The sequence below is a fragment of the Lontra canadensis genome, unplaced genomic scaffold (genome assembly GCF_010015895.1).
Source record: "Lontra canadensis isolate GAN:19392208 unplaced genomic scaffold, GSC_riverotter_1.0 scaffold75, whole genome shotgun sequence".
NCBI classification, from domain to species: domain Eukaryota; kingdom Metazoa; phylum Chordata; class Mammalia; order Carnivora; family Mustelidae; genus Lontra; species Lontra canadensis.
Window position 1 is genome coordinate 4,381,195 of NW_022631069.1, and position 17,509 is coordinate 4,398,703.

At 46.6% G+C, this 17,509-nt stretch overlaps 1 protein-coding gene across 1 annotated transcript; it reads left to right on the forward strand.

Annotated features, from left to right (window-relative positions):
* The first annotated feature begins 1,104 nt into the window (after positions 1-1,104).
* Positions 1,105-4,225, forward strand: NHLH2 (nescient helix-loop-helix 2). The gene is made up of 3 exons (XM_032881356.1): positions 1,105-1,255; positions 1,667-1,992; positions 3,765-4,225. The coding sequence occupies exon 3, from the start codon at positions 3,773-3,775 to the stop codon at positions 4,178-4,180; it is 408 nt and encodes a 135-aa protein (XP_032737247.1). The 5' UTR covers positions 1,105-1,255; positions 1,667-1,992; positions 3,765-3,772; the 3' UTR covers positions 4,181-4,225.
* Positions 4,226-17,509: the final 13,284 nt, after the last annotated feature.

Here is a 17,509-nt window from a genome sequence, read left to right on the forward strand (position 1 = left end):
CTTTTATTTCTTTTAAGCTTACACAATCAAAAAAGCTAAAATGATTGCAAATAATACATAGTCGGTGGAGACTAACAGTATCTCTGTAACAGTATCATAAAGTGGCAAAGTAATTGAACTAGATTTTCCCTTTTGTTAGAAGGCATATAAATTCAGGGCCACGGGGTCATGTAAGGCAAAGGCATAATGTACTGCAATACACTGGAGATTTGTGTGGGTTTACACCCGGCCCAATGCACTGCCTCACAGCTAAATATTCAGATGGTAAAATAAGCCAAAATGAAGCACAATAATCAACACATGTAATTTTAACTTGAATGAATGAATGGGCAGAAAGAAAAACAAACATATTTAGAAAAGTAGGATGGTCTCGTGGTACAGTGCTCTCTGAAATTACAATTCCTGGTTTCTCTTCCCAGTCCCACCAATGACTTAATCTATTGAAAAGGGTTTTTTGTTGTTGTTGTTGTTGTTGTTGTTGTTGTTTTTTAAATCATATATTGGAAAATTAATCCAGTGGCAGGATATATTTTAAAAATACGAATATGTTCAATCAAGTCTTGTTCAAGTGTCTTTTAAAATGTAAATGATCACAAAAATCAATGATCATTAATAAATGTTAGCTGTTGCATATCAGAATATATTTACTATATAGTATATATTTTCATGTGCTGGACACAAATATTTTCCTTAACATTAAGAGAAGATACTGTTTTTCTAGAATGTGAGGAGAATTTTTCCATAGTCAATATGTTGTTTATTTGCCCTTAAATACTGCATCAATAATCTGAAAAAGAGAAATAGTCTGATAATGGCTAGAGACTCTGTTTAGAGGCTAAGGTTTCTATCATGGACTGCTTTCAACTGTTATATTTTATGGCACAGATTCAGTGGGAATCTGATCTGCTAAAATATTTGGGCTGTGAAAACTCCCACACTGTGACAGATGTCAAGTCCAATTAAGTGACTCATGTCCAGGTTTCTGTCCAATAGGATTTCCCATTAAATATCAATTTAGGGAAAAAAAATTCCATCCCCCTTCTTAAGCCTTTATCTCTTCCACCATCTCCAGGCTGAATCAATTGGTACCAGGAGAGCCAAGAAGCCACACACGCATCTCTGCCTCTTTGCTCTGGCTTTCCCACCCTCTCCCGTCTTTCTCCGCTTCCCTGTCACTGTTACTCCGGGAGACGTTCACTTTCCACCAACCTTCTCCAAGCGTCTCCAAGCCAGACTATACATATTTTGCTGTAAGGTAAAGAAAGGAGGGGGTGGGGTGGGAGATGTAAGCAAGCCTTGAAAGACTTTGAAACTGCAAATAGGTGTCTGTTTATACAACCTACAAGTAAATGAGGAAAGAGGAAGAGGCAAGCTTAGCCCCGAGTTACAGTATTGTGTTCCTGGGAACTGGGGAGACATCAGCTGAACAAAGCCTTATCTCAAAAAAAAAAAAAAAAAAAAAAAAATCACTTCTGAGGAAGATCGCATCTCTGCCTTGCACTTCCCAGTTTCTGCTCAACCGTATTAAGGGAAGGAAAGGAGTCCTACTGGAGCTGGGATCTTATCTTAACCATCTTTCTTATTGATTCTTCCGCTATTAGAAAGTGGAGGAATCAGCCCTTTGATGTGATTGTGTTTATCTCTGCATCTCTTTTGTTATTTATAGAGACCTAGAAGAGGAAAAAAGGCACAAGACTTTTCAACACCTCACTTAAAAAAAATCAACACGAATTTCCCGAAATGTTTGAGAACAATTAAAAGGAAAAGGCGTTTTTGGTCTATCAACTAAGTGAACAGTCATTTATATCGTCCACATCCTGAGATATTATCTACCCTCGCTGTGGACACCAGCGAGATGACAGCTGCTTTTTCATATTCGAATGTAATAAATATTTGCTGCTTTTAATATATTTCGGAATTTCTCCCCTCTATTCTTTGGAATTTGTAACTCTAAAAGATTGGAGAAAAGATTACCGAAAAGGCTTTCACAAGGTAAGTCTTCTTTTTTCCACCTTGGAACTAAGTTATTCATATTGCATTTACGGATGTATTTCAGCTCATTGTTAAATAAATAAAATGTAGGCACGACACGCTATTTATGAATATTTAAAAAAGATATCTGAAGGAGAATTTAACATGCTTTGAGGGCAACCCAGGAACTTTTTAACCGAACTACAACTATGTTGTTGCTTATTGTGATTTTCCATTACTCGCCAATTTATTTATGCCCTTTCAAGCCGAATGTGCAAATGCAAGTTGTTCTACTTCGTAAACGTATCTGTGAAAAGCCCGTAGGGAGTCACATGTAGTTCACTTGGAGCATTTGTTTTTATTTTGCCTTAGAGGACCTGCTTTCCTTGCAGCGCAATGAAAGCCAGCTTGTAGACAAATTCGCTCCTAGGCAAGTGCGGTGCTAGGAGCAGATCACACATCCCTGGCTTTTGTTTCTCCAGGAGCAAGCCCTCCTACTAGTCGCCGCCGCGGATTTCTCCCCCGGCGAGCGTCGCTCGGGCTGCACTCGCGGCCCCACGGCCTGGTCCTCCCCCGGCGCCTGCGGTCGGTGCGCGCGGCACCCGCGGGTGCGGGCCCCTACTACTGGCCCTTTTCTTCGAGGCCGAATCCCCCCAAGCCCCGCGGTTGTGCCCCCCCACGACCCCCGCCGCCAGAAGGCGCGCGGTCGGGGCCGAAGCTCCAGGCTTTCCGAGGAGCCCGGCGAGGCGGTCTTCCAGGAGGGCGTCGATACAGGAGAGCTGAGCACTAACCAGCTCGGTCTTGGCCAGGCCGCCGCGGCACCGCTGCGGGTTCTCGACTCCGGGCGCCTAAGCACTGGACTTTGCTCCCGGAGGGGACGCTCGAGGCGTCTCCTCCCGCCCCCTGTCTTCCCTTCCCTCCCAGCTTCCCCTCCCGCCGCGATCCGGCCGCCGCGAGGTGGTCTGCCGACCGCCGGGCGCATTGTCTCACCCCCCCGTCGCCGTTCCCCTAGGTCCCCGATGTGTGTGGCTGTCTGCGTGACAGATGGTGCTTCGGGGAGCCGCGAGGGCATAAGGGTCAATTTTCTGTAGAAAGGAGCCTTCGCGTTTGTTCAGTCATTGCTTTGTTTTTTCGGAGAAGCCTCCGGCTCCGGACCGCCTTGTCTGCCGTCCGCACTCGGGACCGGGGCGCATCTCCCGCGCTGGGCGCCCTCCGCAGCCGTGGCCGCCCCGCACGCCCCAAACTAGCGTGAGGGCCACAGGCGCCGCTGCCTCGGGCTGCTGGGTCTAAGGCCCTCGGGGCAGGAGCGCCGTCGGCGTCTCCCCACCCCACGTAAACCCCAGAAGTGCTAGCGGTTCGCAATCATTCGTTTGTCAGGGAAGGGAAAGTGAGGCAGACGGCCTCGCGGAGTCGTTATTTGGCCGGAGGAGGCACGGAACGCGGTCGCAGCCTCCTGGGCCTGCCCTCTCCCCGGGGGACCAGGCCCACAGACCGCTCTCCGTCTCTCGCAGGCCGAGAAGTCAGGTCCGGGATGCGGCCGGGGCCCTGCCGGGACCTCGCTGGCCCCGGCCCCGGCCCCGTGGGGAGGCTCGGGGCTCCGGTCCCCGGGCCTGCCCCTCTCGGCTCGCTCCCTTCCCCGGGGGGCCAGTTCCGCGGAGCGCGCCCGCCTAGGGTGGGGAGGGGACCCGGGATGCGCCTAGGGCCGACCTGGTAGGCCCTCGCCTGCTCTCTCTCGGATCCAAAGAAGACCCTGCTTCCTTTTATTGATTGATTTTCTGACTCCCCCCCCTCAGCCTCCAAAATGATGCTGAGTCCGGACCAGGCCGCCGACTCGGACCACCCCAGCTCGGCGCACTCGGACCCGGAATCTTTGGGCGGCGCGGACGCCAAGGTGCTGGGCAGCGTGTCGGACCTGGAGCCCGTAGAGGAGGCCGAGGGCGACGGCAAGGGCGGCAGCCGGGCCGCGCTCTACCCGCACCCGCCACAGCTGAGCCGAGAGGAGAAGCGCCGCCGCCGGCGCGCCACCGCCAAGTACCGCTCGGCTCACGCCACCCGCGAGCGCATCCGCGTGGAGGCCTTCAACTTGGCCTTCGCCGAGCTCCGCAAACTGCTGCCCACGCTGCCCCCGGACAAGAAGCTCTCCAAGATCGAGATCCTGCGCCTGGCCATCTGCTACATCTCCTATCTCAACCACGTCCTGGACGTGTAGAGCCTGGGGCGCGGCGGGAGGCCGCCGGTCCGGAAGCTGGGGCAGCGCCACGAACCCGGGCGGCCGCGGTGGGCTGGCGGACGAGGCGGCGGCCCAGGCTGACGGCCGCCCGGAGAGGCCAGGACGCGGAAGGAAGCTCGCCACGCGTTCGAGTTCTCTCCGGTCAGCAGGGAGACAAGGGGTTTCCAACTCGGGAAGGTGGGGTTGTCTGGCGAGTCTGGGGTTTGCAGGGGGGGCATTTTCCCGGCCAGGCGTGCCTCCTGGAGGCACCCGAGACGCACCGCCTCCAGGCCTCCCCTCCGTGTGTTAGGATCCCTTTAAGCGTGGTTGCTTTAGCTCAGTGGAGACTTTTGAGTTCTCCTACATTTATCTCCCACAGATCTTCATGTTTTGAAAGGATGAGGGCAGAAGCTCAGAGTAAAGACTCCTTAACTTTAGACTATCTGGGATTTTTCAAATTGACAAATCACCTAACATTTGGAGGCTTTGGGAAGGACTGTCCTCCAGTGTAAGAGATTTAAGGCACGGAAAGGTGGAACAGGAAAATTTCCGTTCTGCTGTGAAAAGGAAGTTATATTGGAATCCAGATAAAACAGACACACCCTCAATATTGGTAAACTCAAAAGATATATTGAGAATAGACACACTGTGGGAAGATTTGAGCTGGGTGAGATTTTAACCCCAAGGTATGACACTGATGTAGACAAGAGAATCCATATTTAAATGGAAATTTTAATATCTGATTGCTTTTTCAGGCAAAGTGCCCCTTTATATATCCAAAAACATCTATTTGTGACCTTAAACATGTGGACCCATAGGTGCAGTTAGAAAAAGACAACCTATTTTTATTTATGTTAGAAGGAGTAGAGTATTTTTTTCAAGACAATTATTTTTCAGAGTGGTGATAATTTTACTTTGGATACTCTGTGCCAATTTATTTATAGTCAAGTGTTTACACTTTCTCCTGTGGAATAATTATGTCTAACTTTTTACGTGTTTGTTGAGATTATACTGTGGTCTTTCTTTTTGCTCTAATTATATTGCACTTGTATAACAAATTTCCCACTTCTCCCTGTTTCTAAACATATTTTATATATTAAGATGTTTGTTCTTGAAAGGTTCTTTTGTTGTGAGATCAGCAACACTAGCACTTCACTATTATAGTTTTTTAAAAAAAAGTAAGTGTTGTTATTCTTATCTGTAGTTATGTCTGAAAAGTACTTTACAAGCTGTTTATAAGGAGAGTAGCTTCTGTGTGTGTGTGTGTGTGTGTGTGTGTGTGTGTGTGCTGTTTGTGCGTGGGATGATTTTAGGGAATTAAGTTATTTTCCTAAAAAAATTTCAAAACTACTTTCCTCTGTGACAACCAAAAAGAAAAGTCTATAACCTGAAAATGTTTCATGTTCTCAGCTGTGAAACTCTTAAAACAAGGAGTGTATTTTAGAGACAAGGGAAAAAAAAAAAAAACTGCATCTGCTATCCAAAGATTTTAGTCTTTTTCAGGGTTTTTTTGTGTCTCTGTTGCTTTATATAATGCAATATTTTGTAGTGAAAATAGATATAATCTGGTTTCTATCTGACAAGTTTTTCATATCTCATGAATGGTACGCTGTTTTGCATATAAATAAAGGTATCAAATAAAGTCCTCTCCTTTACTTAAAGCATACTGTCTAAAAATAATAAACATACTTGTTGAGCATGAAATATCTTGATGGACACAGTCCTTAAAAAGGAAATAGTTAAAAAAAAAAATCACAACCTCCCTCCCCCCCCACCAAATCTTAAGATATTTGTGTGTTCAGATACTTGATGCTTTCCTAAATTTGGATCCTGATCAGTCTGTTATAGCTGTTCCACATATGATGGTGACATAAATCACGTGTGTCTGAATGAGAAGTAAATTACAGTGTTTATATAAAAATATTACTTGAATCATGGATTCTTTTGGCCTAAAAAGAATTTAGGAAATTGAGGCCCAGGGAGGTTGAATGCCCTGCACTAACTCACATGGCTACTTACTGGTAGTAAGAAGACCCCAAGATGATGACACTCAGTCCTCATGGCACTTGTTAAGAAAAAGGTGTATACTGCAGCACTCAAACATCTGATTAGGACATCGATTTAAGACATGACACCTGCAAACAAGAAAAAAAATTAAGTCCTGGACCAACCTTGGGATATGAAGAATGTTGTCTACTAAAGCCTGTAAAAATGTGAAACTGTCTATAAGCAGAACACATGAATAACTTTAAAACTCCATAATAAACAGAATATATACATACATATACACTCACATATAGACTGTTATGAGCTATGAGTCTGCAGCACACCAAATCTCTGGTTGCCAAGTAAGACGTGTAATTACATGGATACTTGGTTTTATGCCTGTGCAACATCTGGAATTATGAGCATTTTTTCAATTTTCACCCAGGTACCTTGTAATCAGGTTCACAGATACCCAGTGAGACTTTATTCTCTTCTTCACATGGAGGTAGATGCTTAGTAGGAATACACTTTCTACAGCCAGAAAAGCAATGGTGCCTTCTTTGGCTTTGTATTTGGAGTTCTGGCCATGCAGCACTGGACCCAGCCTCCAGACATGCTGTCTTTGGATGGACTGTTTGGATTGAGATCTTCCCACCTTTAGGAGTGGTCCCAGTCCTGATAGTACTTCTCTATTACACTATAGAAAAATTGGCCCTGCTCCTATACCATAGAAGTGGAGTCGACTTCTAACCTCTAAAAACCTTCTGAGGGGTTCCCTTTTCCCAGTTTATGAGCACAATTTCCAACTGACCTACACAGACCTCCCGGTGACATCTAGGAAGGATGTTTTAACTCCCCCCCCCCCACCAGACTATGGCCCTCACCCTTGGTGTTAACCTATAGTGGACAAGGACAAGGGGCAAGGCACAACATCCCTTCCCAGCTACATGGCTCCAGCGATATCAGAAGAGAAGCTTTGCAATGTCATTTCAGATCCAAGACTGTGCAGCAACCCCCAAAGAGAAAGGGAGCACTGTGGCACCCTGCTAGACAGAGGGTAACTGACTCAACCCTGGAGTGTGGCAGGGACTCGGTGGCTGTTCAACCACAGGTAAGTGAGTAATGATTCTTCTCTGAATAATGACGGTGAGCATTCATTCTTACATACAATAAATATGTATGTATGTATGTATGTATGCCAGGCACTGTTCTATTAGATGCTGAAAATAGAGCAGCAGATGAGATAAAGTCTAGAGAAGAGCAGTACCTGGCAACAAATAGATAAACAGTATTTAATTTCAAGTTTTGCTCAGTGCTATGTAGAAAAACAAAGCAGGGTGAGGAAAGAGACAGTAGCAGTAGAGGCTGCTAAGGATATGATTGTAGGGCTTTTAAGGAAGGCCTCTTAGAAGAGGTGGAGACCGGGATCTGCCTCACTGGCAGTTTCCAAGGTCGCTGCTGCTTGTGGTACCCTGTCTTCTCACATCCTATTACCATGTCCTGTGCTTATGCCACCAAAATCATCCCCAGCTGATCTCTTGCCATGCCCCACTGGCAGCGGCCTCATCCTTCACCCCCAGCTTGCTCTCTCCCTACACAGACTGGGGACCACAGTCCCTTCAGCTGCTCCTTGGACCTTCTGCCCTCTGTCCCAGCTGCCCAGCAACTGGCCAGGGCATCGCCACTCCCCAGAAAACCTACCCCACATGGCCCAGCCAACAAGGCCACCTGTGCTGAGTATTTCTACGTCAAGAGGGCTGCTTCACTTCTGCCACTGTCCAGAGACATCCAGAGAAAAAGACATCCTTGAGCAAAAACCCGTCCCTTGCAGGGAGAGGGCAGGGGAGGGCGAGCAGCTGAGAGATGGGTAGTGGGATGGATTAGGAAAGGAAGAGCAGACTGAGGACAGGCGGTACATACAGAAAAGAAATAGGGCTGCATGGAGGAGGAGAGAAAGCCTGCTTTCTATATGAAACCTGCTCTTCGGGCTTCCTCCGGTGACCCTGCCCTAGGACCACGTTGTCTGCTATGATGAAGTGCAGAGCCAGCCTCTGGAATGCTGTGACGTAACCAGTTCCCATCACTGCCATCTGTCTCTGGATGCCAATCTTCCTCCTACTGAGGTCGGGGGGAGGCAAGGCATAAGGGACAGGGGACAGCTAATTCAAGGGCATGTATAGCCAAGACCATTCCCAGGGCTCTTGCTCATGTTGGGATAGTAGGAACACTAACAGCTAACATACAGCCAGTGTGTATTGCGTGCTTACCGAGTCAAGGCCTTAGCATGCATTATTACCTCATTTAATTCTCACAGCCACCCAACTAGGTAGGTACTGTGACCATCTCCACTTAGCAAAGGAGCAAACTGAGGCTTACAGAAATTACATCCCTTGCTCAGGGTCATGAAACCATGTTTGTGGGTTTCACGAAGTGCGTACCTTTAGGGGTCATACTCAACAGTCTTCTTTTGCCAAAGGGTGGCCATGCCACGCACGCACCTTACCTTTGGCCCTGGCACCCCTTCTCCCCATCGATGAGCTTAGGAGAAGCTTCAGTTCAAGTCATGCCTGAGGCGTGCAGGTCCCACAACCAAGAGGACAGAGGGAGGCTAAGACTGAGTCTGTTCTCTGCCTGCCGAGTCCAGCATGTGCCGGAGCTTGGAACTAAGCTGCTGGGAGGCAGGGGAGCCTCTTCCTACATTGTGGGAAGACATTGCAGGCTCGTGGCAGCCCTGCACTGGCTCTTCCTGAAGGAGACTGGAGCTAAGTCGACACTGTCTGAGACATTACCATTCACCACCTGCTCTTCTGTCTACCCCACCCACGACTCCTTAGCACACTGAGGTCCATTCTCACGCTGCCCTGAGAAACATCTTTTAAAGTTAGCATGCCATTCCCTGCCCGAAAGCTCTCCTCGCCTCCCCACTGCTTATAAATAAAGCTCCAGTTCTTTCTCCAGGCATAGAAATCTTTCACAAACTTGTTGTAGACACTCTGTAGCATAGCATCACCTTTAGCCACTCTCCCTCAAGTTAAACGTTCCTGCCAATTTCAGATTTCCTCTCTTCCCTGGACATGCCTGGTCCTGTCTAACTTGTGCTGTGGCGCTTACTCTCTTTCTGCCTAGACTGCTTTTCCTCCATTCTTATTTTTTGCCTGAAAATTCTAAGTATTCCATGGTCACCCAACTCAAATGTAAACACTACAAAACTTTCCTCTGTTTCTTTGCGCAGCATTAGCTTCTCTGTTCTCTGAGTCCCGTATACAAACTTCATTATACCAGAATTTACTTGTTTCTCCTATCCCTGTGTTTGAGAGCCAGGAGTCTGGAGCCAGGTCTAGACTCTGGCTCTAACTCATTTTACATGTGTGATGTTGAATATGTTACTATGCTTCCTTTAAGCTGCCATTTTCTGATGTGTAGGATGGGAGGATATATGCACCTGTCTCAACTCTATGTTTCTATAGGTTAATGGAGAGTGCTTGCCAGAAGAGGAGGAATACAGTAAAAGCTGGATGATTGTGGGCTATTATAACTACTGTTCCATTTATAGCGTGCATAGGAAGTTGTGTAGAAGAGCCTAAAAATAATACATTAATAATTCATTAATGTGTTAATGATCTGTGGTCTCCATCAACTGTATTTATCTGCATATGACACATAAGTAGTTCTACAAAAAGTCAGACAGAAATACTCCCTGTCCTCTAAGACAAAAAACGTCACAGATAAGTAACTTGGATGTGAGAGAATAAAACACAGAAGCAGACATTCAAAGTCATGTACCTGTCTGCATCCCCACCCCACTCCATGTGGGAGGCCTGGCTTACACTTTTTCTCTTTTCCTCGTGGTTTTCCCCTGGGCACTGATGCTGTCATAGCCTGTCCCACTATGGGAGAGTGGTCAGGAGCATGGACTCTGACAGAGATTGCTTGTGTTTGAGCCCCAGCTCTTCTACTAACTGGCTTTGGCCCTGAACAAATAATTGAGTTCTCTGCCTCGGTTTTTTCACCTGTAAAATGGGGGTGATTGGTTGTCCCCATCCTGTAGCATTGTTAGGAAGGTTAATTGAGTTAATTCATGTAAAACACTTAGAACATGTCTGGTGTATGTTAAGAGCTCCACAGCACTTCCTACAATGGCTTTTTGAAAGTTAAATTCTTTTTGAGGTAATGAAGAGAGATACTGTTGGAAGTTCCTCTCCAGTTTGGTTAAGTATTTCCAGATCAGGAGGGAAGTTCCTCCTCTCCTTGCTGGTCATTCCAAAAGACACCAGTAGAAAGGGACAGGATATCAGGGATCATAGGAAAGGTGTAAGATCCCTGGCTATAGGAGAAGGGAAGGGCCCTCTCCAGGATCTTCTGGGGTTACAATGGGATAACTGGGGGGAAAAGATATTGGAGTCAGTCTGCCTGAAAGGCTCAGAGGGTCGGACAAACTCAAGGGAAGGGGATAAATGAAATACCCTCCAGAGCTGACTCTGTGGAGCAGGACTTGGTGCATCCTCTCCTTCTGGTCGATAAAATCACAGGGGCTGGGGATTATTTCTGGAACAGTGGGAGGTGAGCTGTGCTGGAGGTCGGAGGTCTGGTCTGCAATGCAGGGAGGTTGCCTTGGTTCAGGTGTGAGTCGATTGGGGCCTGGTGAGTAAAAATCAATCACCACAAATTTTCTGAGCAACTACACTAAAGAAAAAAAACAAAACAAAACACTTAATGGAGAATTTAAAAACATCTACAGAAGTGAAGGGCATAGTAAACTGCACTCTAATGCCCCAACATTTCATTTATACTCTTATCCGCACTCTCCCCCTACCTCATTGGGTTATTTGAAGCAAATTCTGAACATCGCACCATTTCACCCATAAGTGCATCAGTAAATACCTCTAAAAGACAGACTTTTCTTTCTTTTAACTTAACTAAACGGCCATTATTACCATGAAACAAATTAGCAGTATTTCCTGAATATCATCAGTGAGCACCTACATATTTGAGGAGAATTTCACAGTTGGCCTAATCCACCTTTCCCAATGATCTTTTTCTTTCTTTCTTTTTTTTTTTTCCCTAAGGTTTCACCCATTTGTTTGAGAGAGAGAAAGAGAGAGAGCACATAAGTGTGTGTGGGGGGGGGTAGGGGCAGAGGGAGAGGGAGAAGCAGACTCCCTACTGAGCAGGGAGCCCCACACGGGGCTCATCCCAGGATCCTGAGATCATGACCTGAGCCGGAAGTGGGTGTTTAACTGACTGAGCCACCCAGACGCCCCTCAATTATCTTTTTTACTCTAGCCTGTTGGATTGTCTTTCTGATGGTCTTCTATTTTAAAAATTCTCCCCCTGTCCTCCTTAACTCTGGCACTTTCTACACACACACACGACTGCCCCTGTCACCACCCTCTCCCTGCCTTATCGTGGAGGGACATCCCTGAGAACTGGCTGGTCTGGCACAGTAGTCCATCCCACAGTCTAAAGCTGCCGTGGGGGTATGCTGGGGTAGCTCACAGGCGGTAGCTGGATAACTACAAACCAGGGTAAAAGACACACTGCCAGAGCCGAACTTAGATCTCAAAGATTTAAAAACAAACAAACAAACAAAAAACCCCAGGTAATTCTCTTAGCTATTGGTGGGGAATTGGGGTGAAGAGATGCCTTGGAGAAGAAAGAATTCTGGGAAGTTAGAGGTGTGGACCTGCCAGCCCTCCTTCCCTGACAGCAGCATGTATGGAGGCTTGAGAATTATTAACAACAGCAACAGATGCCCCTAGCATGGTCCTTTCAGCTCCCAAAGTCTGTCACATATGCTGTCTCTGTGAGTCCTTCAGGCCCCCAGGACAGGGGTATGACCAACTGACTTCCTGACTGGTTAAATGGCTCAGCCACGTCTCATACCCTGTCAACAGCAGAGCCACCTAGAAGCCTTGGACACCAATCGTGTGCTGTTTCCACATACAGACCCCACACTGTCTGCCCTGGGTCACAGCCTGGTGACTAACAGATGTATCAGCAAGAACTACACAAACTTAGCGCATACCCTCAGCCAGGCACTTTCCATTATTAACTCACGTAATCCTTCAACAGTGACTCAGGAGCCCTTATTATTCCTAAATTACAGATGAAGGCACCAAGAACACAGAGAGGTAAAGAAACGTGCCCAAGGTCACACAGCTAAGCTAGCAAGCTTTGAATGGGAAATGAAGCTGAAGGGCGGTAAAATTCAAGAGCTTATACTTTGAAAAAAGGAAAAAAAAATACAAATTTCTTCTTCTTCTTTTTAAGATTTTTATTTATTTTTTTGACAGAGAGAGATCACAAGTAGGCAGAGAGGGAGGCGGGGTGGGGGGGGGAGCCAGATGCGGGGCTCGATCCCAGGACCCTGAGATCATGACCTGAGCCGAAGGCAGAGGCTTAACCCACTGGGCCACCCAGGCGCCCCTACAAGTTTCTTCTTTGTGGGGAACAAAATACGACACAAAAACTACAGAAACTGAAAGAACACATTTCTCTTAAGCAGGACCCCAGACCAGACACTGGCCCAGTCCCCTGGATTTGTCCTTGCATGCTGAGAGACTCAACATCACCAAATAGAGCAGGTGACTAGGGCACAAGTGTGGGGCATGTGGCTCTGGGAAGTTGAGTGCTGACAGCCTCAAGCTGCACTAGGTCAAGCTGTGGAAAGGTCCAGAATGAGTCACTGTTGCAGGATGACCCTGACAACACTGAGACTTCGGGAAGTGTTCGGAAAGCCTCTGCGGGTCAGTACACAAGACTCCTTGTACAATTCTAAATAAATGGAAAAAGAAATGAATGTTCTCACTCGAAAGGCTGCGTGCCAACACCAAAGGCTCACACAAAGAACAGGAGCCCACCCAGGACTCTCACAACCACTGCGTCCTCGGGTCCTTGGTGTGACAGACGCCACAGGCCTACAGCAGTCACACACACACCTGCAGATGTCTCCCCACCTTGTTCTTTATACCTAGCTCTATTTCTGGATTTTGCAATCAATACTGCCTCATGCCAGACACTTTGTTTTGTCATGTGGTGTGAGCAAGAAGAAATGGTACTTACTACAAGAGCTAATTATTAATTTTTTAAAAAACTCTGAAATCCTAATTAAAGTTCCGGGTGATTTTTTTTGTAGTTGGGACTTCAAGAGGTGTTTGATTTTCTTGGTTTGCTAGCTGGGCGATGACGGGGTGTGTGCTGCAGGCCCGTGTCCCAGTCCCCAGCGTCCTCGTATTTGCATGTGGGCCTGGATTTGTCTTTGGCTTCTTGTATGGTTTGGGATGAGACCCTTGCGTCCCAGGGGAGGGGGGCAGGTGTTGCTCCAGTCGAGCGAATGGAACCAAATTACAGGCCCGTCTGTCACCTCCTCTGGGAGAAGGTGGAGGGAGGGGGCCTGGAAGGAGGGAGGGAGGGGGGATGGGGGAGAGGGGAGAGGCCTGCCACCAGGAGAACAGAGAGCCAGGCATCCGGCTCAGCTCAGCCTTGGGGGAGGATGGGATGGCGAAGAGGACTGCTGGCTCTGGGGACCTCTACCTATGCAGGGCCCTGCCAAAATGGGGACCACACTGCATCCTGGGGGCTGGGACGGAGAGGGGTAGGCCTGTGCGCCCTAGGCTGACCCTCGGAGATCTGCTGCCACTTAGGCTGCGTCTACAGGGCGCCAGCAACCACTCACACTCGAATTAGTTTCACTAAATTGACTGATGCATTTTCTGACTGCACGGACTTGGAGTCTGTGTCTCTATCCCATCAAACCTACTGAAAACAAACATCCAACACATCCGTGGCCTTAATCTTTTGGCTTACAATAAACAGCTTGCTCATACACGCACTCTTTAATTAAGCCACACCAATTTGCACAGGGAGGTCTAGAGGTACCACCCTGATTGCAGCCCTGGGTGGGCACAGCCAATGCCCCTCTGCTGGGATTTGTCCTTTAGCCAGAGACTGTGCACGCTGATACTACCTGGTAATGTCCTGCCACGTCATGAGCCTTCTGCAAGTGACTTGGAGGCTGCTAGATATATAACCAGAGATAACAATGAACACTTTGCTGTCAGGGGCAACCTCTAGAGACCATCCTTCTCCTGAAGGCCCCAGTGGGGCAGAGCGATGTTATTCTAAGCTACTTGAGAAAAATACAAACAGATAATGCGGGCCTTTTGTGGAACACAGTGGATGGGAGTAAGAAATTGTCATCATTTTGCTTTCTCTTATAGATGAGTGGTACAAAGAATATAAGAGAGAATGGCGGGGGCAGATCTCAAACCAGAAAGAGTGGTTCTAATGTGAAACAAGTTCTTGTCAAATTCTTCAGACTTGTGGGAGAAAACAGTGTTTCACATGCCTTCTTCTCTCTCCCTGCCTCTGGGGTAGGCAAGGTTAAAGCAATTGTCAGCTCCTACTAGCTCTTTCAGTAAGAGAAGAACTGAGGCATACAGCGATGATGGACTACAGGCCCAAGACAAGACAAATTCCTTCCCCTTCCCTTCGACAATAAAATGATTGACAGAGATAATTCCCCATGTGAGATGAAAAAAGAACTGCTAGCAGATAATGGCTGTGCTTGGATGGTGGCTGGTGAGACTCTGTCCACCCGATGTCAAGTGATGACTGAAAAGGGAAACGTGAATTCCATTATCCAGCTGTTGTTGCTGCTGGTTGCCAAAATACCCAGATGTTCCCAAACATCTGGGTACTTGACAGCATGTTTTTACCATATATCCAGATGCCTGGTATTGTGTAAAACAAAGGCCAAACCTAGATACAGAGAAGAAACCAAATAACTACCTGGACAGAGGGATGCCAAGAGCTGGTTAAGAGACAGTGAGAAGGGAGATCGTGTAGTGGTGGGGGAAGAGGAAGAGAAAGGGAAAAACACATGTGAGAGGATTAAAAAAATAAAAGTAAATGTTCAAAAAGAGAACTTTGTTTCCTAATAAGCTGCGCTTGGCTTCGCTGGTACCTATCTCCATGAAAAGCGGCTCTGCTTGCCGCATCTGGATTATAAAAGGCACAATCGAGTGAGCGGGAAGATACCCATGAGGAGACCTAGAGCAGCAATCTGGGCCCAGACTCTAGCCCTCCCCAGGGCAGGTGGCTGTGTGTGTCGCCAGAGAGGAGAGACTCCGAAGAGGAAAAGTGATTCACATAGCGGTGAAAGCAGTTATCACACAGGATGAAAAGTCGAAATTCCAGTCAAGGATGTCTACATTAAGCAAAGCCCTAAAATATCCTGATTAGTCAACTTTGTTTCCAGTTATCAATCAGGATGAGGAGCTTGCTATCGACAGAACCAGTGATGGTGTAACAGAAGGAAAAGGGTAATTGACTGGGGGAAGGTTGTGCAGTTCGGTGACAGATTTAGAGGAGGGGACATGATGTGATTGAGGTGGTGGTGGGAGTAAGTGTTAGGCTTTCAGAACAGCTCACAAAGCCCCCTGTAATTCCCAAGCTGTCTGTTATCTGTGAAATGCAAATCAGGAGGGGAGTGACATCATGTCGGATTATGGCCACAGGGAGTAATTATTTAGACATTAAAGGCTACTGAAGGGAGTGGTTGACAATATTAATGATGTCCAGATGGACAGAGTGTGATGCTAAAATTATTTTCTAGTACAAAGAACGAGGGAATTTTTATCAGGGTTTCTTTTCTATTGGACAGCCTGTATCTCTTGAAGGTCTGCCCCTCAGAGAGAGAGAGTGATACTAAGAGATGGTCTCTGGAATCAAAGCACAATGGGGTTTGCGGAAAGGAGCCACGGTCTCTAGTTCCTCTGAAGAAAGGCACAGTCAATATGCAAAACATTCACACAGTAATTATGACTATAAAAAGAGGAAATAGTCTCAAGATGGTGTCTATAACAAGCCGGTGATTGGAGACCCTTCTTTTCCCACACTCACCCCAACCCATTCTGCCTTTCTTAGCCAAATACAACAGTGTGCAGCAACTTGTTGCTCCTCATGGCACTCTCCCCTCCCTCCCCTGCAATACAAACCCTAACACAGACACCTTGGCCATTAATACTGGTATCAACTGCATAAGCACACGTAACAGTATTCTTGACCATCAATAAACATGAGGAGAAAGGCATCGTGGTCAAGACCACAGTGTGGACCCCCCCCCCTCCAAAAAAAAGAAAGCCCCAACCTGGAATCCAAATTGGGAAAGACTAATGGGCAATGGCAGGTTATAGGAAACCAATCTCAAGAAGACCCAGAGGCAAATATGCTGATCTGGATTGCACACCTGACCATTCCATCTAGAGTTCTGCTCTCTCTTCAGAGCAGGTATCAGTATTCGAGCAGAAACTCACCATGGCACCCAACCTGCTGCTCACCTTTCTGACCCATGTAGGAGTGAATGATTCAGCCAGAAGCAGCCAAAACAAGTAGTTTTTCATATATATGAAGTTCCTGAATACAATTAAAGAGTTCAGAGGACAGGTGATGTTTTGGCCTCTTATATCTGAAAGTCATTAAATGGGTAAAGAGGAGGTTTCACAAAATGAATAGGTAAATCCAAAGATGGTTTTGAAGATCCCCTTCATCCAGGCCCTCCGTAGGTTACGGCTTACAATGCCAAAATGCAAGGCTCTTAGCAAGGGTCTACTTATGTAGACTTTGATTTCCCTTAGTGAGGACACTTCTAAATGCTCCCATAACCCCTTGCACCAGCCTGTCCTATCACTGATGTCACTGCACTCCTCCCTTAGGCTATGAACTACTTGAAGGCGGGCAATCTTATTGGCCGCTGAATTATTAGCACTTGGGATGTGCCCTAAATTAATATTTGATTAATGAACTGGAGGAACATCATGGAAAGCTTTGCAAACTGTTCAAAAGGGTTTGACATGGAAACCTGACAGAGAGGAAGACAAATGTTTATGAAATCATTAAATCCACTATTAAAGAGGACATAATAAATCTCCTATTATGGAGGACATATAAAAGAACAGCAGCAATGGAGACGGTACCTAGTAATTATTAAGAGAAAATAGCTGGAGTGAGGATTAGGAATGAAATGTGTTGTCCCATCCATATGCCAATTAAATTCAGTTACCTGAGTGCAATTCAATCTAACAGGTATTTACTGAGTACCTGTATGCCATTGTGCATCACATATAGTATGAGTAATTGTAAAAGGAATACATAATTTTTAGACAGGAAGAGAAATGTTTTTTAGAAGTGCTTAAGACTGGTGTTTGGAGACATGAATGGAAAATGTAAGTAGTTCAAACAAAGCAGTAAAATATGGGTTAGATCAAGGACTGGCGATACTCATGATGTAAATGTCATATGAAATTCACATTTCAGTGTACGTAAATAAAATTATATGGGAAC

What these genes read in the sequence shown, in the direction of transcription:
- NHLH2 (XM_032881356.1), top strand. Translation starts at nt 3,773, where the DNA reads ATGATGCTGAGTCCGGACCAGGCCGCCGACTCGGACCACCCCAGCTCG.